General features: G+C 43.4%; 1 protein-coding gene across 3 annotated transcripts in view; it reads right to left on the bottom strand.

Moving 5' to 3' along the window:
• The window catches only part of MYOF (myoferlin), a 158085-nt gene that overhangs the window by 126122 nt on the left and 12796 nt on the right, over nucleotides 1-19167 (bottom strand). For all 3 annotated transcript variants that reach the window (XR_013449672.1, XM_078077354.1, XM_078077355.1), the window contains exons 2-3: nucleotides 8300-8355; nucleotides 5980-6071 (exon numbers count right to left, since the gene is read on the bottom strand). Coding sequence is in view for 2 of the 3 variants with exons in the window: in XM_078077354.1 (XP_077933480.1) it covers nucleotides 5980-6071; nucleotides 8300-8355 (148 nt within the window). In the remaining variant the exon portion in view is untranslated. The remainder of the gene's footprint in view (nucleotides 1-5979; nucleotides 6072-8299; nucleotides 8356-19167) is intronic.

The following is a 19167-nucleotide window of genomic DNA, read 5'->3' as shown; positions in this document are numbered from 1 at the left end:
AATTTTCCCAACAACATTTGCAGAGGAGACTGTCTTTTTTTCCATTGGATATTCTTTCCTGCTTTGTCGAAGATTAGTTGACCATAGAGTTGAGAGTTCATTTCTGGGTTCTCTATTCTATCCATTGATCTGTGTCTGTTTTTGTGCCAGTACCACACTGTCTTGATAATTACAGCTTTGTAATAGAGCTGGAAGTCCGGAATTGTGATGCCACCAGCTTTGGTTTTCTTTTTTAACATTCTTTTGGCTATTCGGGGTCTCTTATGGTTCCATACAAATTTTAGGATTATTTGTTCCCGCTCTGTGAAAAAAGTTGGTGGTATTTTGATAGGGATTGCATTGAATATGTAGCTTGCTCTAGGTAGCATAGACATTTTCACAATATTTATTCTTCCAACCCATGAGCATGGAACGTTTTTCCATTTCTTTGTGTCTTCCTCGATTTCTTTCATGAGTGTTCTATAGTTCTCTGAGTACAGATTCTTTGCCTCTTTGGTTAGGTTTATTCCTAGGTATCTTATGGTTTTGGGTGCAATTGTAAATGGGATCGACTCCTTAATTTCTCTTTTTTCTGTCTCATTGTTAGTGTATAGAAATGTAACTGATTTCTGTGCATTGATTTTATATCCTGCCACTTTACTGACTTCCCATATGAGTTCTAGTAATTTTGGGGTGGAGTCTTTTGGGCTTTCCACATAGAGTATCATGTCATCTGTGAAGAGTGAGAGTTTGACTTCTTTGCCAATTTGGATGTCTTTTATTTCTTTTTGTTGTCTGATTGCTGAGGTTAGGACTTCTAGTACTATGTTGAACAACAATGGTGATAGTAGACCTCCCTGCCATATTCCTGATCTTAGGGGAAAAGCTCTCAGTTTTTCCCCATTGAGAATGATATTTGCTGTGGGCTTTTCGTAGATGGCTCTTATGATATTGAGGTCTGTTCCCTCTATCCCTATGCTGTGAAGAGTTTTAATCAAGGAAGGATGCTGTACTTTGTCAGATGCTTTTTCTGCATCTATTGAGAGGATCATATGGTTCTTGTCCTTTCTTTTATTAATGTAGTGTATCTCACTGATTTGCAGATGTTGAACCACCCTTGTAGCCCAGGAATAAATCCCACTTGGTCGTGGTGAATAATCCTTTTAAAGTACTGTTGGATCTTATTGGCTAGTATCTTGGTGAGAATTTTTGCATCAGTGTTCATCAGGGATATTGTCTGTAATTCTCCTTTTTGGTGGGGTCTTTCAGCTAATGCTGGCCTCATGGAAAGAGTTCGGAAGTTTTCCTTCCATTTCTATTTTTGAAACAGCTTCAGAAGAATAGGTATTAATTCTTCTTTAAACGTTTGGTAGAATTCCCCTAGGAAGCCATCTGGCCCTGGACTCCGGTTTGCTGGGAGATTTTTGATTACTGCTGCAATATCCTTGCTGGTTATGGGTCTGTTCAGGTCTTCTATTTCTTCCTGTTTCAGTTTTGGTAGTTTATACGTCTCTAGGAATGCATCCATTTCTTCCAAATTGCCTAATTTGTTGGCATACAGTTGCTCACAATATGTTCTTATAATTATTTGTATTTCTTCAATGTTGGTTGTGATCTCTCCTCTTTCATTCATGATTTTATTTATTTGGGTCCTCTCTCTTTTCTTTTTGATAAGTCTGGCCAAGGGTTTATCAATCTTGTGAATTTTTTCAAAGAACCAGCTCCTAGTTTCGTTGATCTGTTCTACTGTTCTTTTGGTTTCTATTTCATTGATTTCTGTTCTAATCTTTATTAATTCTCTTCTTCTGCTGAGTTTAGGCTTTTATTTGCTGTTCTTTCTCCAGCTCCTTTAGGTGTAATGTTAGGTTGTGTATGTGAGACCTTTCTTGTTTCTTGAGAAAGGCTTGTATTGCTATATACTTCCCTCTTAGGACTGCCTTTGCTGCATCCCAAAGGTTTTGAACAGTTCTGCTTTCATTTTCATTTGTTTCCATGAATTTTTAAAATTCTTCTTTAATTTCCTGGTTGACCCATTCATTCTTTAGTAGGATGCTCTTTAGCCTCCATGTATTTGAGTTCTTTCCAAATTTCCTCTTGTGATTGAGTTTCATTTCAAAACATTGTGGTCTGATAATATGCAGGGAATGATCCCAATCTTTTGGTACTGGTTGAGACCTGATTTGTGACCCAGTACGTGATCGATTCTGGACAGTGTTCCATGTGCACTTGAGAAGAATGTGTATTCTGCTGCTTTAGGATGAAATGCTCTGAATATATCTGTGAAGTCCATCTGGTCCAGTGTGTCATTCAAAGCCCTTGTTTCCCTGTTGATCTTCTGCTTAGATGATCTGTCCATTGTAGTGAGTGGGATGTTAAAGTCCCCTACTATTATTGTATTATTATCAATGTGTTTCTTTAATTTGGTTATTAATTGGTTTATATAATTGGCTGCTCCCATGTTAGGGGCATAAATATTTACAATTGTTAGACCTTCTTGTTGGATAGACACTATAATTATGATATAGTGTCTTTCCTCATCTCTTATTACAATCTTTGGTTTAAAATCTAATTTGTCTGATGTAAGGATTGCCACCCCAGCTTTTTTCTGATGTCCATTGGCATGACAAATGGTTTTCCACCCCCTCACTTTAAATCTGGAGGTGTCTTTGGGTCTAAAATGAGTCTCTTGCAGACAGCATATCGATGGGTCTTGCTTTTTTATCCAATCTGATACCCTGTGTCTTTTGATTAGGGAATTTAGCCCATTTACATTCAGAGTAACTATTGAAAGATACTAATTTAGTGCCACTGTATTACCTGTAAAGTCACTGTTTCTGTATATTGTCTCTGTTTCTTTCTGGTCTATGTTACTTTTGGGCTCTCTCTTAGCTTAAAAGATCCCTTTTAATATTTCTTGCAGGGCTGGTTTTGTGATCAAAAGTTCTTTAGTTTCTGTTTGTCCTGGAAGCTTTTTATCTCTTCGTCTATTTTGAATGACATCTTAGCTAGATGGAAGTCTTCTTAGCTGCATATTTTTCTCATTTAGCACCCTGAATATATCATGTCAGTCCTTTCTGGCCTGCCAGGTCTCTGTGGATAGGTCTGCTGCCAGTCTAATGTTTCTACACTTGTAGGTTACGGACCCCTTGTCCCAAGTTTCCTTCAGGATTTTCTCTTTGTTCCTGAGATTTGCAAGTTTCACTATTATATGTCGGGGTGTTGACCTATTTTTATTGATTTTGAGGAGGGTTCTCTGTTCCTCCTGGACTTGAATGCCTGTTTCCTTCCCCAGATTAGGGAAGTTCTCTGCTTTAATTTGCTCAAATAAACCTTCTCCTCCCCCCCTTTCCTCTTCTTCCGGGATCCCAATTATTCTAATATTGTTTCACTTTATGCTATCACTTATCTCTCGAATTCTCCCCTCAATATCCAGTAGTTGTTTATCTCTCTTTTTCTCAGCTTCTTTATTCTCCATCATTTTGTCTTCTATATCACTAATTCTCTCTTCTGCCTCACTTATCCTAGCAGTTAGAGCCTCCATTTTTTATTGCATCTCATTAATAGCCTTTTTTATTTTGAATTGATTAGATTTAAGTTCTTCTATTTCTCCAGAAAGGGATGTTCTCTAGTGTCCTTTATGCTTTTTTCAAGTCTAGCTAATATCTTTATAATCATTATTCTGAACTCTAGTTCTGACATTTTACTTATCTCCATACTGATTAGGTCCCTGGCAGTCAGTACTGCCTCTTATTCTCTTTTTTGAGGTGAGTTTTTCTGTCCTGTCATTCTTGCAGAAAGTGGTCACTTTTCTATTTGTAGAGTTGCAGCTATTCTTTTAGGTCTCCGGTTGAGTTCACAGGTGTTCAGAATGATTTGATAGCTATCTAGCTGAATTCCTGGGACCAGACGAAATTAAGGTCTCCTACTCCTCCACCATCTTGGACTATCCTCAGAAAGGGACTATTATTAGTAACATATTAGAGGCTACAGTGAAGTTTGACCACACACTTCCCCAAAATTTTGTGATTTGGGAGATAAAACTGCCCTCTGGGAATTGGGTGGGGACAGATAATAATATCATTGGTTCAAAGCTGAGATACCCCACATTACCTTTAAAGCTACAATGATTTTCAGTCCAATATAGTGGGATCAGAACCTACCAGAGTGTATTCATATAGCTTAAGAAAAAAAAGCATCAGTCACAAGGGTAATTGGTCAGCAATGGAACATGGGAAAAAGGATCTCATCAAAGGTGAACACGCATAGTACCTAGCAAAGCATTGTCTAGGGGGTAAATGTCTGTCCAGGCTCTCTTAGCCTGACGCCACTAAGTAGAAGACCCCAGTCACTAGGGTGACCATCTAATTTACTGTCCAAACCAAGCCACTGTTGACAGCAAAAGAAGTATTATTAGTAATTGTGTTGAGAGAATAAACCAGGACTGTCCCAAGCAAATCAGGGCATATGGTCACTGTACCTCAACTAATTCTTTCTAGTTTATTCCTCTCATTGCAGCCTTCTGATTTACCAAATGTGCCTAAGGCTAAGACATACATTTTTAAATGTATTGACATTATTAAAAACTTGGATGCTTCCTACATGGATATGGGCATTTAATACGAGGCTTCTTCATAACCCCCAAACCTGTTATTAATTTAATAATACATCTTATGGTCAATGACATCTTATAATCAAGGATATAGAGTAATTTGGCTTTCCATGCAGTATGACACAAAGGAGAATTCATTGATCAGGATGCCCTCCCACCAGGCATTTATTTCCCCTTGAAATTAACAAGTAAGTAACCTGGTTTTAAGCATTAGTTTCTTGTAAGCTTGGTTAATTTGAATTGGTAACCTAAGACTGGTTTCTGAGGCTATAAGGCCAAAGTCCAAATCAAGGACTGGGGTGAATTTACTGGGGTCATTCTGTCCCATAGAGACCTGTTTCAGATGTTCCCCAGCTTTACTCAGGGGACAACCCTCAGCGCCACCATGGGCACCATAATGACCCTTCCCCATTTGAAACTGGTAGGGGTAACAGGGATGTGGCTTACGTCTGTTGAGTTTAAAAGGCCCATAAGATGTTAAAATGGAAGTGGGGCTGCAAGTAGAACTTGAATGAGATGAGTATGGTCACACATAATCAGAAGAAGAAATGATTTTGCTTCTATCTAATATAGCTACAGTTCGGATAAACCACCAGAGGTAGGAAGTGACTATATGCAGTTAACAAAGATGTTTCAGGAATGTTAGACAGGATTCGCAGGAAGTGCCAAATTGGATACACTAATGGTGGATTAGTGTTTGCAGACTCTTAGGAACACAGTAGCCCCCCACCCTTTCTCCATAGGGATATGTGCCAAAACCCTTAGTGGATGCCTAAAACCACAGATAGTTCCAAACCCTATATATACTATGTTTTTCCCCATACATACATACATACATACATACCTATGATAAAGTTTATTTTATAAATTAGACATAGTAAGAGATTAACAACAATAACTAATAATAAAATAGAATAATTATAACAATATACTGTAATAAGTTATGTGAATATGGTTTCTCTCCCTCTCAAAATACCTTATTGTAACTCATCCTTCTTATGATGATGTGAGATGACAAAATGCCTATGTGATGAGATGAAGTGAGGTGAAAAAATGACGTAAGCATTGTGACGTAGTGTTAGGCTACTACTGACCTTCTGATAATATTTCAGAAGGAGGATCATCTGCTTCTGGACCTCAATTGACCATGAGTAACTGAAACCGCAGGTAAGAGGGGACTACTGTACAGAAGTTTGGGAAAAGGCACTGTGAGAAATTAACCACATCTGATATTGGCTCAGAAGGTTGTGTGGGGGGGGGGTGAGAGATGGAATTGATGCACAATTATATTGAAAATATTACAAAAATGTTATTAATGATACGTTCCTTCAACAAAATAAACAATAGTAAGATAATATGTAAAATGAGAAAAATAGTTGAAATCAACTTACTTATTTTGTCCAATTGTCTCAAAATCTTTCACAACAATTGTAAGGGAAGATGAAAAGTCCAGTGGTATACCCCTCAAGTCAAACTCCAAAATCTGTCCACAGAAAGGTTATAAAAAAAAAAGTTGTTAACAGGATCGGGGAGTATAATAAGATGTACCAATACTAACATCGGGTCATTATCTTCACTGCTGACAATCTTTTGATTTACTCAATTCTATAGTTAGATAGAAGTGATCAAATTCCAAACCTGAAGGCTACTGAGGGCTGTGGGAAGGCAAACCAGACTTAGCCTCAGAAGACCTGGGGGTGATTTCTGGCTTCCCATTTTCTAGGCTCTGTGACTATGGACAAGTCACCAAACCCATGTCATAGTCAGAGAATTTACTTAGTGCCCACCACAATGGGTTAGAAGAACAAAATAAAATGAATGCTTTCTTCACTGGTTGTTTTTAAATTACTTGCTCTTCCCAATCATATTATTTTTATCAAAGAGATGAATAATCTAAAAAAAATTTTCTAAAATGCATCAGCTCTTAAAATATTTTAAGTCCACCATGATCAGTCTGTAGTCAGACGAGACTTTCATCTTCATGCAATAAACTGCTGTCTAATGGCAAACATAAAAAAAATCAACATAACACCAGTGATGCCTTTGATCCATTATATAATATATGAATTAAATAAAGCAGCATCTACTGATGATTTGATTCTCCTTGTAATGGGTTTGGAATAGATGGAGAATGTGTCAAACCTCATTTTAGAATGCTAACCCCAGTGGGTCTGGGGTTGGCATTTCATTTGGGTTAGATTTCAGTTACAAAACTACAATTGGGGAGTTTACTTAATACATTTGCAATTTAAAAAAATACACGTTGGAAACAAAATGGGGTGAGATGGGTGATGCCCTGCAGAGGACATGTCTGCTCACGTGACCATATATCTCTCTGCCATTGGCCACATGGATTGACCAAATATAAAGAAGCATGTTAGGACTACTCAAAACCTGAAGCATTAAATGTATACATATGTATTTTTTCAATTTGTTTTATTCTTGGAGCTCTGTACAAAGTGCTAGGATCCATAGTATCCACAGGGCCCAACCAGACTGGCCTCTTGCTTTCATGGAGCTGGCAGTCCATCGGGTTGTGTTCTGGGTTCCAGGGAAACTGCAAAGAGGTAGAATTGCCTCTCAATTTTCTTCTTCCCAGAAAGGCATTAGAAAGGTATTTTGTCTTTACCTCATTCAATGAAAAGATAAAGTCTTTATCTTACAGAGACATTGAAACTAGTCGTGGGGGTGGGGAGAAATCTGCAGTTGGTGGAGGGGAAGTCTTCACAGCCTGGTGACTCAGTGAAAATAACAAAGACATTTATCACTGTGCTTATCCAGGAAGGTTTCATTGGCTTTTGGAAAAAACAATGGGACAAATGATCATCTTTTAAAAAATTAGTCAGCATAGGAAAATCTACTCAGGGGAAAGAATTAAAATTTTCACATATCTATAAATATATTCAACATTGAACTGTTTATAAAATGTATATAAAGTCAACAGTGGGGGAAGTAAATAAATTACATTATATCCCTTCTACAGAATATTGCATAGTTGAAAAATACTTCTGAATGGAATGATATAGTATACGCTCAGGACCTAATAGTAAGAAAAAATAGGATAGAAAGCCATATGTGCTATATGATGCTACTTTGCTAATTTCAAGACATCATATTTTATTAAATATATCTATTCAATAAACATTTATTGATATATCCCAGATGTTAACAGTAGTTGGTTCTGGACAGTGGGTGGGTGCAAAGGTCAATTTTTTTTATGTTGATCTGAAGCTTTCAAAATGTCTACATTAAGGATGTATTACTTTATCAAAACAGAAAAAGCAATAAATGTCATTACTCAGCCAGAGTAATGGCTCTTGATTAGTCACATGCAGATAGGTTTTTAAATATGGAGCTTTCTCTCTGGGACTCCGGAGATGATCTAATCCCACCCCTTGCCCTACATATGCACCCCCGACATGCAACATAACTGGACCACCGTCACTCAGCAAGCTCAAGGCTGCTCCAGGTTAGAACCCAGCCCTCACACTCCCTGCCCTGGCTTCGCTCACTGCACTACTATAAGGAGACGTCATCGTGGCACGTCTCCTTGAATGGTTCTGCTGTCTCCATGGCCACAAAGGGAGATGGCAGGGTGGGGGTACAATGCAGAGATTCTTCTTCCAAAGGGAAAAGCTAACCCTTGACCGAAGATAGGACAATCAGATATAACTTATCCATTGAAACAATGTTAAAAAAAAATGAAGTTACCTCATTCCAGAATGGGTTGAGCTCATTGTCAACTTTCTTTGTTTTCTTTTTCTCATCTGCAAATAAAAATAAGAGATATCAATTAATTAAAAATATTCCTAGAACATGTACCATTCATTCATTCATTCAATGAGTGTTCCCCTGAGGGCCAACTGTGTGCCCACATTTTCCCACTCATTTGCCTAAAGTCGGGGTTACCTGGGTCAAAGTTTTCCAAACTGAATGGCATTTTTTTTTTTTGGCCTAAATGCTTCTCCCATGCCCAGATCTACAAGATGTTAGGGAATGAGGGACTCAAAATCATGGCAATGTTGTGATCCCCTGTCTCTCCCTCACTAGCTCCCACAGACCAAGGTTAGTTTCCCAGGGCCTCTGTGTCTCCAGCTTGTTACAGAAAGAAGGCAACAAAGCTAACCTTTGACAAGCAGGTGTTGCCATTTTAGAGATGCGGCTACTGAAATTCAAAGGAGCTAAGAAATGCTTAGCTAATTCTTCTGAGCTAATACTTGGCACTGGGTCCTATATAACCTGCAGTTTCCACTCTGAAGCCCATGCCACCTCTGCATGTGGTAACACCCCACAGCTTTAAGATTGAGCTGGACTCGGGGCGCCTGGGTGGCTCAGTCGTTAAGCGTCTGCCTTCAGCTCAGGTCATGATCCCGGGGTCCTGGGATCGAGCCCCACGTCGGGCTCCCTGCTCTGCGGGAAGCCTGCTTCTCCCTCTCCCACTCCCCCTGCCTGTGTTCCCTCTCTCGCTGTCTCTCTCTCTGTCAAAAAATAAATAAAATCTTTAAAAAAAAAAAAGATTGAGCTGGACTCCCTACCAGACGCCTTGGCACAAGGTAATTAGTAGACGAACACTTTCTAGGACCTGCAGAGAGTGTAGGGTCTCCCTTACTCAAGGCTCACCTTTCCTGAAGATACAGGTTTTCTTTCTCTGTATCTGAGACTGGATGAATAAATGTTATTTATGTTATTTATTTTATTTATGATGAATAAATGTTATGTCCCCTTCCTGGATGAATAAATGTTAATAATAATAATAAATGCTAATCCAGCTAGTACTTAAAGTTTCCTTAGAGAAGTCCAAAGAGCAGAGGCATCTGTTGCCAAAATAATCTACTTACCAAAATAAAAGCTAGTGTTTGAGTACAAAATGCTTTGTAAGCATGAGCTCATCTGTTTTCAGGAAAAAAACAAAAACAAAAAACCAAAACAAAACAGTTTTCCTTCTGTGTGTCTCCTTTACCATCACAAAGAACATTCACAACTCTTGTGACACCAGAAGTACGGTGGGGACTCTCCCACTGAGCAATTTTCTGTGACTCCAGTTGGGTGTTTTACAATTTAACTCAATGCTGACACTATCTACCTGAAGACAGCATCAGATCACACAGGTTAAGGGTTCACATGACAATAGCAAGTCCAGGAGCTTCTGACCTAGCAGCCTATAAATCTGAGGTTCCCACAACTCCCTCATCGGGCTCAATGAAGTTGCCAGAGCGGCTCATAGAACTCAGGAAAACAGTTATTTATATTTACCAGTTTATTAAAGGAGGTGATGGAGGGTACAGATGAACTGCCAGATGAAGAGATATGTAAGGTAAGGTCTGGGAGGGTCCTGGGCACAGGAGCTTCTGTCCCCATGGAGTTAGAATGCCTCAACCTCCTGGTACATGGATGTGTTCACCTATCTGGAAGCTCTCAAAACCCCATTCTTTTGGGATTTTTATGGAGGCTTCCTCACACAGGCAAGATCAATTATTAACTCTACTTCCAGCCCCTTTCTCCAGTCTAGAGCAGTGTGAGTGGGACCGAAATTCCAAGCTTCTCATCATGGCTTGGTCTTCCTGGTGACCAGTCTCCATCCAGGAACCATCCAGGAGCCCACCCAGAGTCACCTCATTAGAACAAAAGATGCTCCTACTGCTATCACCTAGGAATTTATAAGGGTTTTAGCTCAGTGCCAGGAAATGGGGGGGGGGGGGTGGAGACCAACGTATATATTTTCTATGATCTTACAACATCTAATCTCTTTAAAAACCCTAGGAGATATGTATAATTTTCATCCCCCCTTTGGAGCTAAGGAAACTGAGAAGTGACATACTCAAAGTGACCAAGTTAGTAAGTGGCAGGGATAGCTTTTAAACCCACCAGGCAGCCTCTCTTTGGTGGCCACACTTGGAACTGTCCCCGGTTCCCCTCTACCGCAGTGCAATGGAGAAGGTAGTGGGTTTTGTTCAGCGGAATGTAATATAGCTAAGGCTCCCAGCACACGCCAGCTATGGGACTAACCACCTCATTCTTCCAAGACCTCAGCATAGTAAAGCCATGAATCACCACCCTCACTCTGCTAAGCATTAACTTTTCCACTTGAGTGGCTCCCAGAGCCCAGCTGGCTTCCCTTTCTAGACTTCAGCATGACTCTGCTCATCGGCTCATGCCTGAACCTGCACTGATCAGTTCTAACTGTGGTCTTTCTAGGTGGCCTACAGAGCCCCTCCACGGATCTGATTCCAATACCCCTGAGAAGCTGAACTGTCCCCTTCCACACTGCCATTTGGCCCCACTCACCCCTCCTGCCATCTGATGGAAACCTCTCAATTTTCCTCTGTGGTTACAGTATAAGCAAGTACTCTTGAGAGAAAGAGGAGCCAAGAAAGGTTTAAACTGACAGAGCTGGACAGATGGCTTCTTTCCACAATGGTAGCAGCTCCCTCTAAACAACCATCTACAAGCGCCCAGATGTGCATTCTACTGCAGCATCTCTAAATCCTTACAGCAACCTTGCAACGTTAACATTCTCATCCCCATTTTACAGACAAAGCATTGAGAGAAGCTGGTTAACTTGCCTAAGGTCACACAGCTAACAAAAAAAAAAAAAAAGAGAGAGAGAGAGAACCAGAATCTGAACCTTTGTCTCCTTGGCTCCAAACCCCGAGTGTGTGTTCACCACCGCACCACAGTGCCTCACTGGAAGCTGTCAGAAGCACTGGATAAAGAAAATGCATAAACAGAAGATGTGTGATGGGCCTGGCATCCTGAGCAATGGCCACAGGAATGTCCAAGGTCAGGTTTGAGAGTATCCTGAGACTCTCTAAGGCTATTTGCTCCAACACACAATGTGACATCTCTAAGTTTTTCTGGGAAGACGGTTTATTGATCTCATCAGATTCTCAAATGAGTTTGTGGCCTTCACAAAAGTTAGGAATTCTTGCCTTGTACAAGCATGAAATGGTACCATTCCTTTCCCTCCAGCTCACCACCACCCTTGCTGCCACAACCAGGGCTGGGTGGTTGGAGAACTGAGTCAGGAAAGAGTGAATCTGGACCCTGGGATCACAGCAGACCTTCGAGAGAAAAGATGGGAAATTGCAAGAGGTCACAGCAAGTAAGTAAAGCAAGGAGAAAGCAGCAAGTATTTTACAGGAATTGGGCACAGGGGCTTGAGGCAGGACTTGGGTCCCTGAAGGATGGTACCGAAGCAAAATTTCGGTCTCCAAGTCCCCAAGATTCCAGGCAGGGAGCTAAGACAGGGACAAGGGCTCCAGAGAGGCTGTGGAAATAGCTAGTATTTGCTCACTTGAGTTGAATCCCAAGCCTGGTTACTGACCTGGGAATCAGCATATAAGAAGAAATGTTGCACAGGGGTCTTGGTGCTGAGCCGCTACTACGGATCCCCCACCCCTTCCCCCAGTAGGGGCAGGACTGTTCCAGAGTCAGCAGTTGAGGGGTGTGAAAAAGGGAGCGCCACTTGTTCATTCATTCATCTTCAAGCATTTATTAAGCGCCTACTACGTGCTGGGAACTGGGGAAACAGAAGAGTACAAGATAGTTCTTGGTCTCCAAACATTCCACATATGGAGTTCACGGGCTATTGTATAGAAGAGCCAAAGGAATCTTGACACATGTTTTCAGCAAACAGCAAAAACCCACCATGTTCTTGCCTGCTTCATTCTCATGTTGGAGCTTCCTCCTGTCAGAGAGGGGGATAATGGAAATAATGCCTGCCCAGGTCAGGCAAAGGGACCTCGTAGCTCAGCCCATGCAAATGGCCCACTAAGTGAGTTCTTCCACAAACATTAGTGAGTTTTCTCATTCTTCTATCTAATACATATATTTGAAATATCACTGGCCAGGCACTGAGCTGGACACTGTGGGGGATACAAAGATACCCAAGATACACTTCCTGCCCTCGGGTGCTCCACCAAGGAGGGAGATGTGGCCATAGGGGACTGATACAGGAAAAGGCTGCAGTTGCCATCAGAGGGGATACACCTGAAAAGGGGAGATGACTTCAAGCTGGGGGCACCAGATAAGGCCTCACAGAGGAAGCAGAGGCCAAGCTGCGGATTGAAAGACAAGGATGAGTTGAAAACGTGGAGCTGGGATGAAAAGGTCACTCCAGGTGGGGGCAATGGGGTGGGTGGGTCAGCCACAGGGGAGAGAACACAGGTCATGTCTGGGGACATAGCACAGCCCAAGTGGCTGGAACCAACGGACGTGGAAACGAGCAGAGGCAACCAGGCTGTGTGGGAAGGTTATGGTCACCCTGTGAAGCCATGAATGCCAAGCTAAGCCAAGCTTCATTTGGCTGATACAAGCCATTTAGTAAAGAGGGTGTTAGACATTGGACTTTGTAACTTCAAGAGGTTCATAATCCCACAAGGAAAGCCAAGTTGTGCAATAACTTCTCATACGTGTTCCTGAGCACATGATTCCATTGTGTATTGAGAACAAAGGGAACCGGCCGAATGCCTGCAGGTGCCAGGTGACCACAGACCAGGTGGGACTGTTCCAGTGGAAACTGTGGCTGCCCCCCATCCCCCCGCACTTGCACTGGTGTCAATGGTGCTACCTTCTAGGGGGTACCTTCTCTCTCAGCCAGGCCTGTGCTAAACCCTGCACATATGTCATTTCATTGAACCTTGCCAGCAAGCCCAAGAGGTAACTTATCCCCAATCTGCAGATGAGCAAAATGAGCCCAGGATGGTTAGGTAATTTGCCCAAGATCACAGAGCCAGGCAGAGACACTCTAACTCAGAACCAGTCTGATTCTACAGCCCATGTGTTCAACCGCTGTGCCTCCTAGCTCCCTAGTAAGTAAAGATTACATTGTTAACATTAGCTCCTCCCCTTCTGGAGAAACCCAGCTCAACCCCTTCTAAAAAGGAGGCTCTCATTTTTATCAAAATGTGTGTACATTATATGCTATTGAAAGTCTATTCTCACATAAATATGTCAGCCAAAAAACAAAAGTAAATAAATTTCTTTCTTATCAGCAGCCAGTCACATATTTATATTTTTCAACTATTCCAAAAATTCCACCACTTTTTTTTTTTAAAAGGTCTAAATTGCAGGTGCTAAACATCAGATGAAGTCACGGGAAGCTCTTTTCCCTTTCTGCACATCACCTACCTCCCCCTGCTCTCATCTCTAATTTTATTAAGATGACTGTTTCTTCCTATGGACAGGAATTAAATGCTTTCAACCCAGAACAGAACAACTGACTCAAATGCAAAGTACACTCCGGACCATGACTCAAGGCATTCTTTGGGACATTTCCTGTTTTTTTGATAAGTCAAGCCTGCCTGCTTCTCTCTCTGTTCACTGAAGGTCACACGGCAGTAATTAACCTGCATGCCAACCTCTGCATGAAGTTTCCAGAGAAGTGAACAAACATTCCTTGTCAAGGCACCGCGCCCTCTCGCACAGAGCCATTTCCTTTGCTGTTCGCCTACCACACAGTGTGCTGGACCCTTAGGGACAAGGCTCCAGAGATCACCAGACCTCCTAGGACTGGACTGGCCACCTCCGTGCTGAGAGGGCCCATGTGGTGGCTCATTTTATGTGTCACTTGGCAAGGCTATGTGCCACCTGTTTGGTCAAACTTGAGTCTAGATGTTGCTATGAAGGTATTTTATAGATGTGATTAACATTTGCAATCAATTGTCTTTAAATAAAAGAGATTATGCTCTGTCATGTGGATGTGTCTCATCCGAACCATCAAAAACTGAGGTTTCCTAGGGAAGATGGAATTCTGCCTCAAGACCGTGACATAGAAATCCTGCCCAAGTTTCCAGCCTGCTGGCCTGCCCCACAAATTTCAGACTTGCCAGCCCTTATAATCACACGAGCCAATTTCTTAAAATAAGTCTCTCAATCTGTCTGTCTCAACACACACACACACACACACACACACATACACCCTATGGGTTCCATTTTTCTGGAGAACCCTAATACAATAAGCAATGCCAAGTGCTCGAGGAAGTAATAGCATCTACAATGGTAACACTTTTTCGATACTTCCAAAGACACCCCACCTCACTGATCCTCACACTGCTGCAGGGAAAATCACAGGGTTGGCCCAGCTCTTCCGACTGGACTTTCAAATCAGTGAACTCTCTGATTCTTTGAGCTGTTATTTCAGACAAAGGCTCAACCACTGAGCTCAGAGTCCCTCTTGTGTACCCTGGGGAATTTAGACTAGATGATCTCTAAGTCTTCCTCCAGGTCTAGTGGAATATGTGCCTTACGAAGGACCCCCAAGTCCTCACTGGCCTAGATTGCTGACATGGCCCCAGGAGAAGTGGGGGGTCCCATTTACAAAGCTCCCCTAAGTAACTTAGCTCTTTGGTAGGCAAAGTAGATCAACAAGATCTCTAGGTCCAGCCGTGCATCTAAACTTGATCTCCCATTGAGAAATACTTCTTCATCTTCTCTGGGTCCTGGGTTATGGCCCCTTTGTCTTCAGAAATAGTCACAGACATATATAAAGTCACTACTATTTGGCCTGGAATATCACAGAACCCCTGAAGTCATCCATGCAGGGCTAACAGTTATTAAATGCTCTGAACTAGTCACTGTTCCCAGTGCTTTCCATGGAGTGTCTCATTAATCTTCACAACTACCCTAAAAGGTAAATTCTATTATGATCACCCCCGATTACACAAGGAGAAACCAAGACACAGAGAGGCGAAGCAATTTATCAGAGGTCACACAGCTAGTAAGTGGAGGAGCCGGGATTCAGACTCTGGCAGGCAGAGACACAGAACAGTTGCCTGAGTCGGAGGATTAAGACCAACCAGACTGACTCCTTGAAGGCTGGGACTGTATTTTACTAATATCGTTATTCCCCTCAAGTAATTTCCCCATGATTTGAGTGAATTGAACTTCATAAGCTCATGGAAGTTTTTTTACTGGGGTTGCTTTAACGATTCAGTGAGAACATGAATACAGAGTGCTCGGCACAGGGCCGCACACAGGAAGCACTGAGCGAACGGGAGCTATTATTTTTACTATGGCACCTGCTCAGCACCCCTTGTGCACCCCAGGGGCTTTCCCAGCTGTGGAGCCTCCCCGGAGGGCAGGGCCCAGTCCCCAGAGCAAGAGCCCAGTGACACTAGGCTCTGCCCTGCTGGAGCCGTTCTCTCCCCTGGCTGTGTGGCCCGCGGGGGGCTGCTGGCTTCTGGGCAGGGCTGCTCCTTCCCGGCAGTCAGCCTGGCAGCCACCAGCATCTTGGAGAATCTCCACAGGATCCAGACGGCCGCGAAGGCCAGGGCAGGGCCAGCAGGAGACTCCTCCACCCTCAGCACTTAGAGGGACCTGGGGGCAGCACAGAGACAAGTGGCCCGTCCGGTTCTACCTGGCTAAAGGTGGATCTCTGACTCCTCGCTTTCCAACCCTGGCGGGCCAACTGCTCCAGTTATGTTGTCAAACGGGTTCTGGGGAAGGCGTTTTGGCTAAATGGCAACTATGATACAAAGCAAGGCTGTTCTGTACATTTCTGAAATAGTCACTGATCGCTCTGATAAACAGAAATGCCCAAAGAAAAAGGCACACAAGGGTTACTGCTCTGCCTCCAGACCCCGGGCCCCCCTGGCCTCTGGAGAAGCCCTTACAGGCACACAGGCTCTTGAATCAAAACCGAATCCTCCCAGGGAACGGTGGTGAAGCCCAGTCAATCTGAACAACACCTACAGAATCTACTTCCTAACAGCTGACCCCGGGGGTGGTTGCGTTCCAGCTCTGCCAACTGTCAGGGCTGCCGGTGGAGGGATACCAGCTAGGACAGGCACCTGGACGGGCTGCCTCCGTGGAGAACCGAATTATGTGACTCTTGGCGCTTCTTCGTTTATTCTGCATGTGAGCATCCAGTCCGTGCCAGGCACCTTATTTTTTTCCTTCTTTTTTTTTTTTTTTCAAAGATTTATCCATCTTTGGTCGGGGGGGGCAGAGAGAGAGAATCTCAAGCAGACCCCCGTTGAGCGCAGAGCCCAACGGGGCTCCATCCCATGACCCATGAGATCATGACCTGAGCGGAAACCAAGAGTCCGTGCTTAACCGACTGAGCCACCCAGGTGCCCCAAGCGCCAGCCACTTTAAACACATTCATGTCTAATCCTTACAATGGAGGAATTAGTATTGCCTTTCTACGGATGAGAAAACTGGGTTTCAGTGATGTTAAGTGACCTGCCCGAGATCACACAGCCAGTAAGTGGCAGAGCTGAGCTGCAGCGCCAGGTTGGCCTCATTTCCAAACCTGTGCTCTTAACCTCCACCGAGGGCTGAGGATGCCAGGTGACCTGCTCTGTTTTCCCCACTTACCAGCTGTGTGACTTTGAGCCAGTTATCCAACTCGGTATCTACATTTCTTCATTAATAAATACTGGTACCTAATGCCCAGGAATAAGAGCTACCATTCATAGGGCTCATAGTATGCCAGGCACCCTTCTAAGGGCTTGGTATACGTTACCTTTCCTATTATTATCCCAATTTTGAGGTGCAATAAAACAAGGGCTTGGTATATGTTACCTTTCCTATTATTATCCTGATTTTGAGGTGCAATAAAACTAAGTAGCTTGTTCAAGGTCATCTGCTAGTAGGAAACAAAGCCAGAATTTGAATGCCAGTGTTCTGGCTCCTAGCCTTTTAACCTCTCCTTCCTCCACCTGGTATGTTTCTGGGACAATTCGCTAGAGAAGGAATGAAGGCTGGTATTTGGCAAATTCACTTCCAACCCAGCTTGAGGAGATGGGAAGTTCCTAGAGTTCCAGAAGGGCCTCTCATGGCCTGAGTGCCCTATAAAAGAGAATGAAGAAGCCCACCCTGCCCGGCTGTATTGAGAATCAGACGAGAAAATGTGAGAGTGTCTAGGACACAGGGGACACCCCTTTGTGTTGGGTCAGAATCAGAATCCTAAACTACCTCCATCAGACAACATGAAGAGGATCCACTCCTCTGCCATCCCTGATTCCAAGAGACAGTATCAACAGAAAATGAACTAGTCACAGAAAAGAATTTTGAAAATCAGTACAAAGTACTGAGTCAAAATCTTGATAATTCAATTCCATCCCTTCTAGGCAACAAACTTCTAGCTGAATTATGCTGAGCCTCAGATCCCAGTACCCCATAATAAATGTCCTTAAATGGGATTTTTGCCATCACCAGCAGTTTAATCCACTGTCCCCAATTCTCCTGCCTATACTAGGGATGGCTTTGACCTCGGGGCTCTTTAGCGAGCTCGGCTGCTCAGTTGCCTCAGGTATGAGGCAGAACTGGGAACCGGGAGTGTCCGGGATGGGGATGGAAGTAGACTTAAAGAGGAGAGATGCCAAGCACAGAGAAAGCCAGACACGCACATAGCAGGGGGAAAGTGCACGGATCTTCATCTCAGGACTGGGGTTCTAGTCTCTCCTCGACTCATCCTGGCTGCCCAGCTTTGGCCGCTCCTGACCTCTCTGAAGCTCTATTTCCTCATCTGATAAATGAGTATAAACAATCCGTGCCCTGGACCCCAGCCAGACTTGTGAAGGACAGATGTGATCAAGCCCAGGAAAGGGCTTTTCATACTGTTAGTGCCCTGGAGGGAGGCCCCTTCCTCAAGCCGTGTCACATAGGGGAAGGCATCCTAACGTGTCCAGTGCACTGGGACAAACCAGAGCGCATTTGGAGCCCCAGACGAGGCCTCTGAGGCCAAAGGGGTCAGGCCCACAGGTACCAATGCCCCAGGCCTTGGCACTGCTCTGGCTAGATGTCCCCAGGGCTGGATTTGCCCAAGGAAATACAATGGGAAGGACAGAGAGCCTGGATTTCAGCCATGGGGGTCTGAGCCCTGAGTCTGTCTTTGTGCATTACCCTAGGTGGGCCGAAAGTACACATGGCCGAGACCCAGGCCCCCCCACGGGGGTGTCACAGTCTCAGCGGTGGATGGGTGTGTCCCAGCTCTGCCTGGACCCTGCGGCAGGACGTTGACCAAGGTAACCCACCCTCCCCAAACCCATAAAAAGAGGGACTTCATTTTTTGGTGAGAATTAAGTGAATAAATATACATGAAGCACCTGGTGCACTTACTAGCTCTCATCATCAATATAATCTGCAAATAATGAAATACAAAAAAAAAAAAGTTCAAACTTTCCAGGAGTTTAAACTCGCTGAACTCTGAATTCACTGACCTCTCATTGGGTTTACAGCTGGACCGCGAGCTGCATGCGGGCAGGGGCAAGTCTGGCTAGTTCCTGACCCGACCTGCAGTGCTGAGTGCAGAGCCTGACAGAGTCCACTCTGGATCAATATTTGTTGAATGAATTTATGTTTGAGAGAAGCAGTAGGGAGACACGACCGCGAATGAGAGAAGGGAGGGAGACAGGACCGTCCAGGCAGTGATCCCGACCATGAGGAGAGGTAAGCAAAAAGAAAATTGTTTATTTTTTAATCATGAAAGAGAGATAAGGGAAATAATTTTTTTTTTTTTTAATTTGTAAGTTGTGCTATTGGGATCGGAGGTGAGGTAATGGAGACTCCCCCTGCCACTCAAATATTAGATTTTTAATAGTTTTCATGCAATACGTTAGAGTTTTAGTCTCCAC

Source organism: Halichoerus grypus, chromosome 7 (genome assembly GCF_964656455.1).
Source record: "Halichoerus grypus chromosome 7, mHalGry1.hap1.1, whole genome shotgun sequence".
Classification (NCBI taxonomy): Eukaryota; Metazoa; Chordata; class Mammalia; order Carnivora; family Phocidae; genus Halichoerus; species Halichoerus grypus.
Note: the sequence above shows the minus strand (reverse complement) of the source record. Positions and strands in the feature narration are given on the sequence as shown.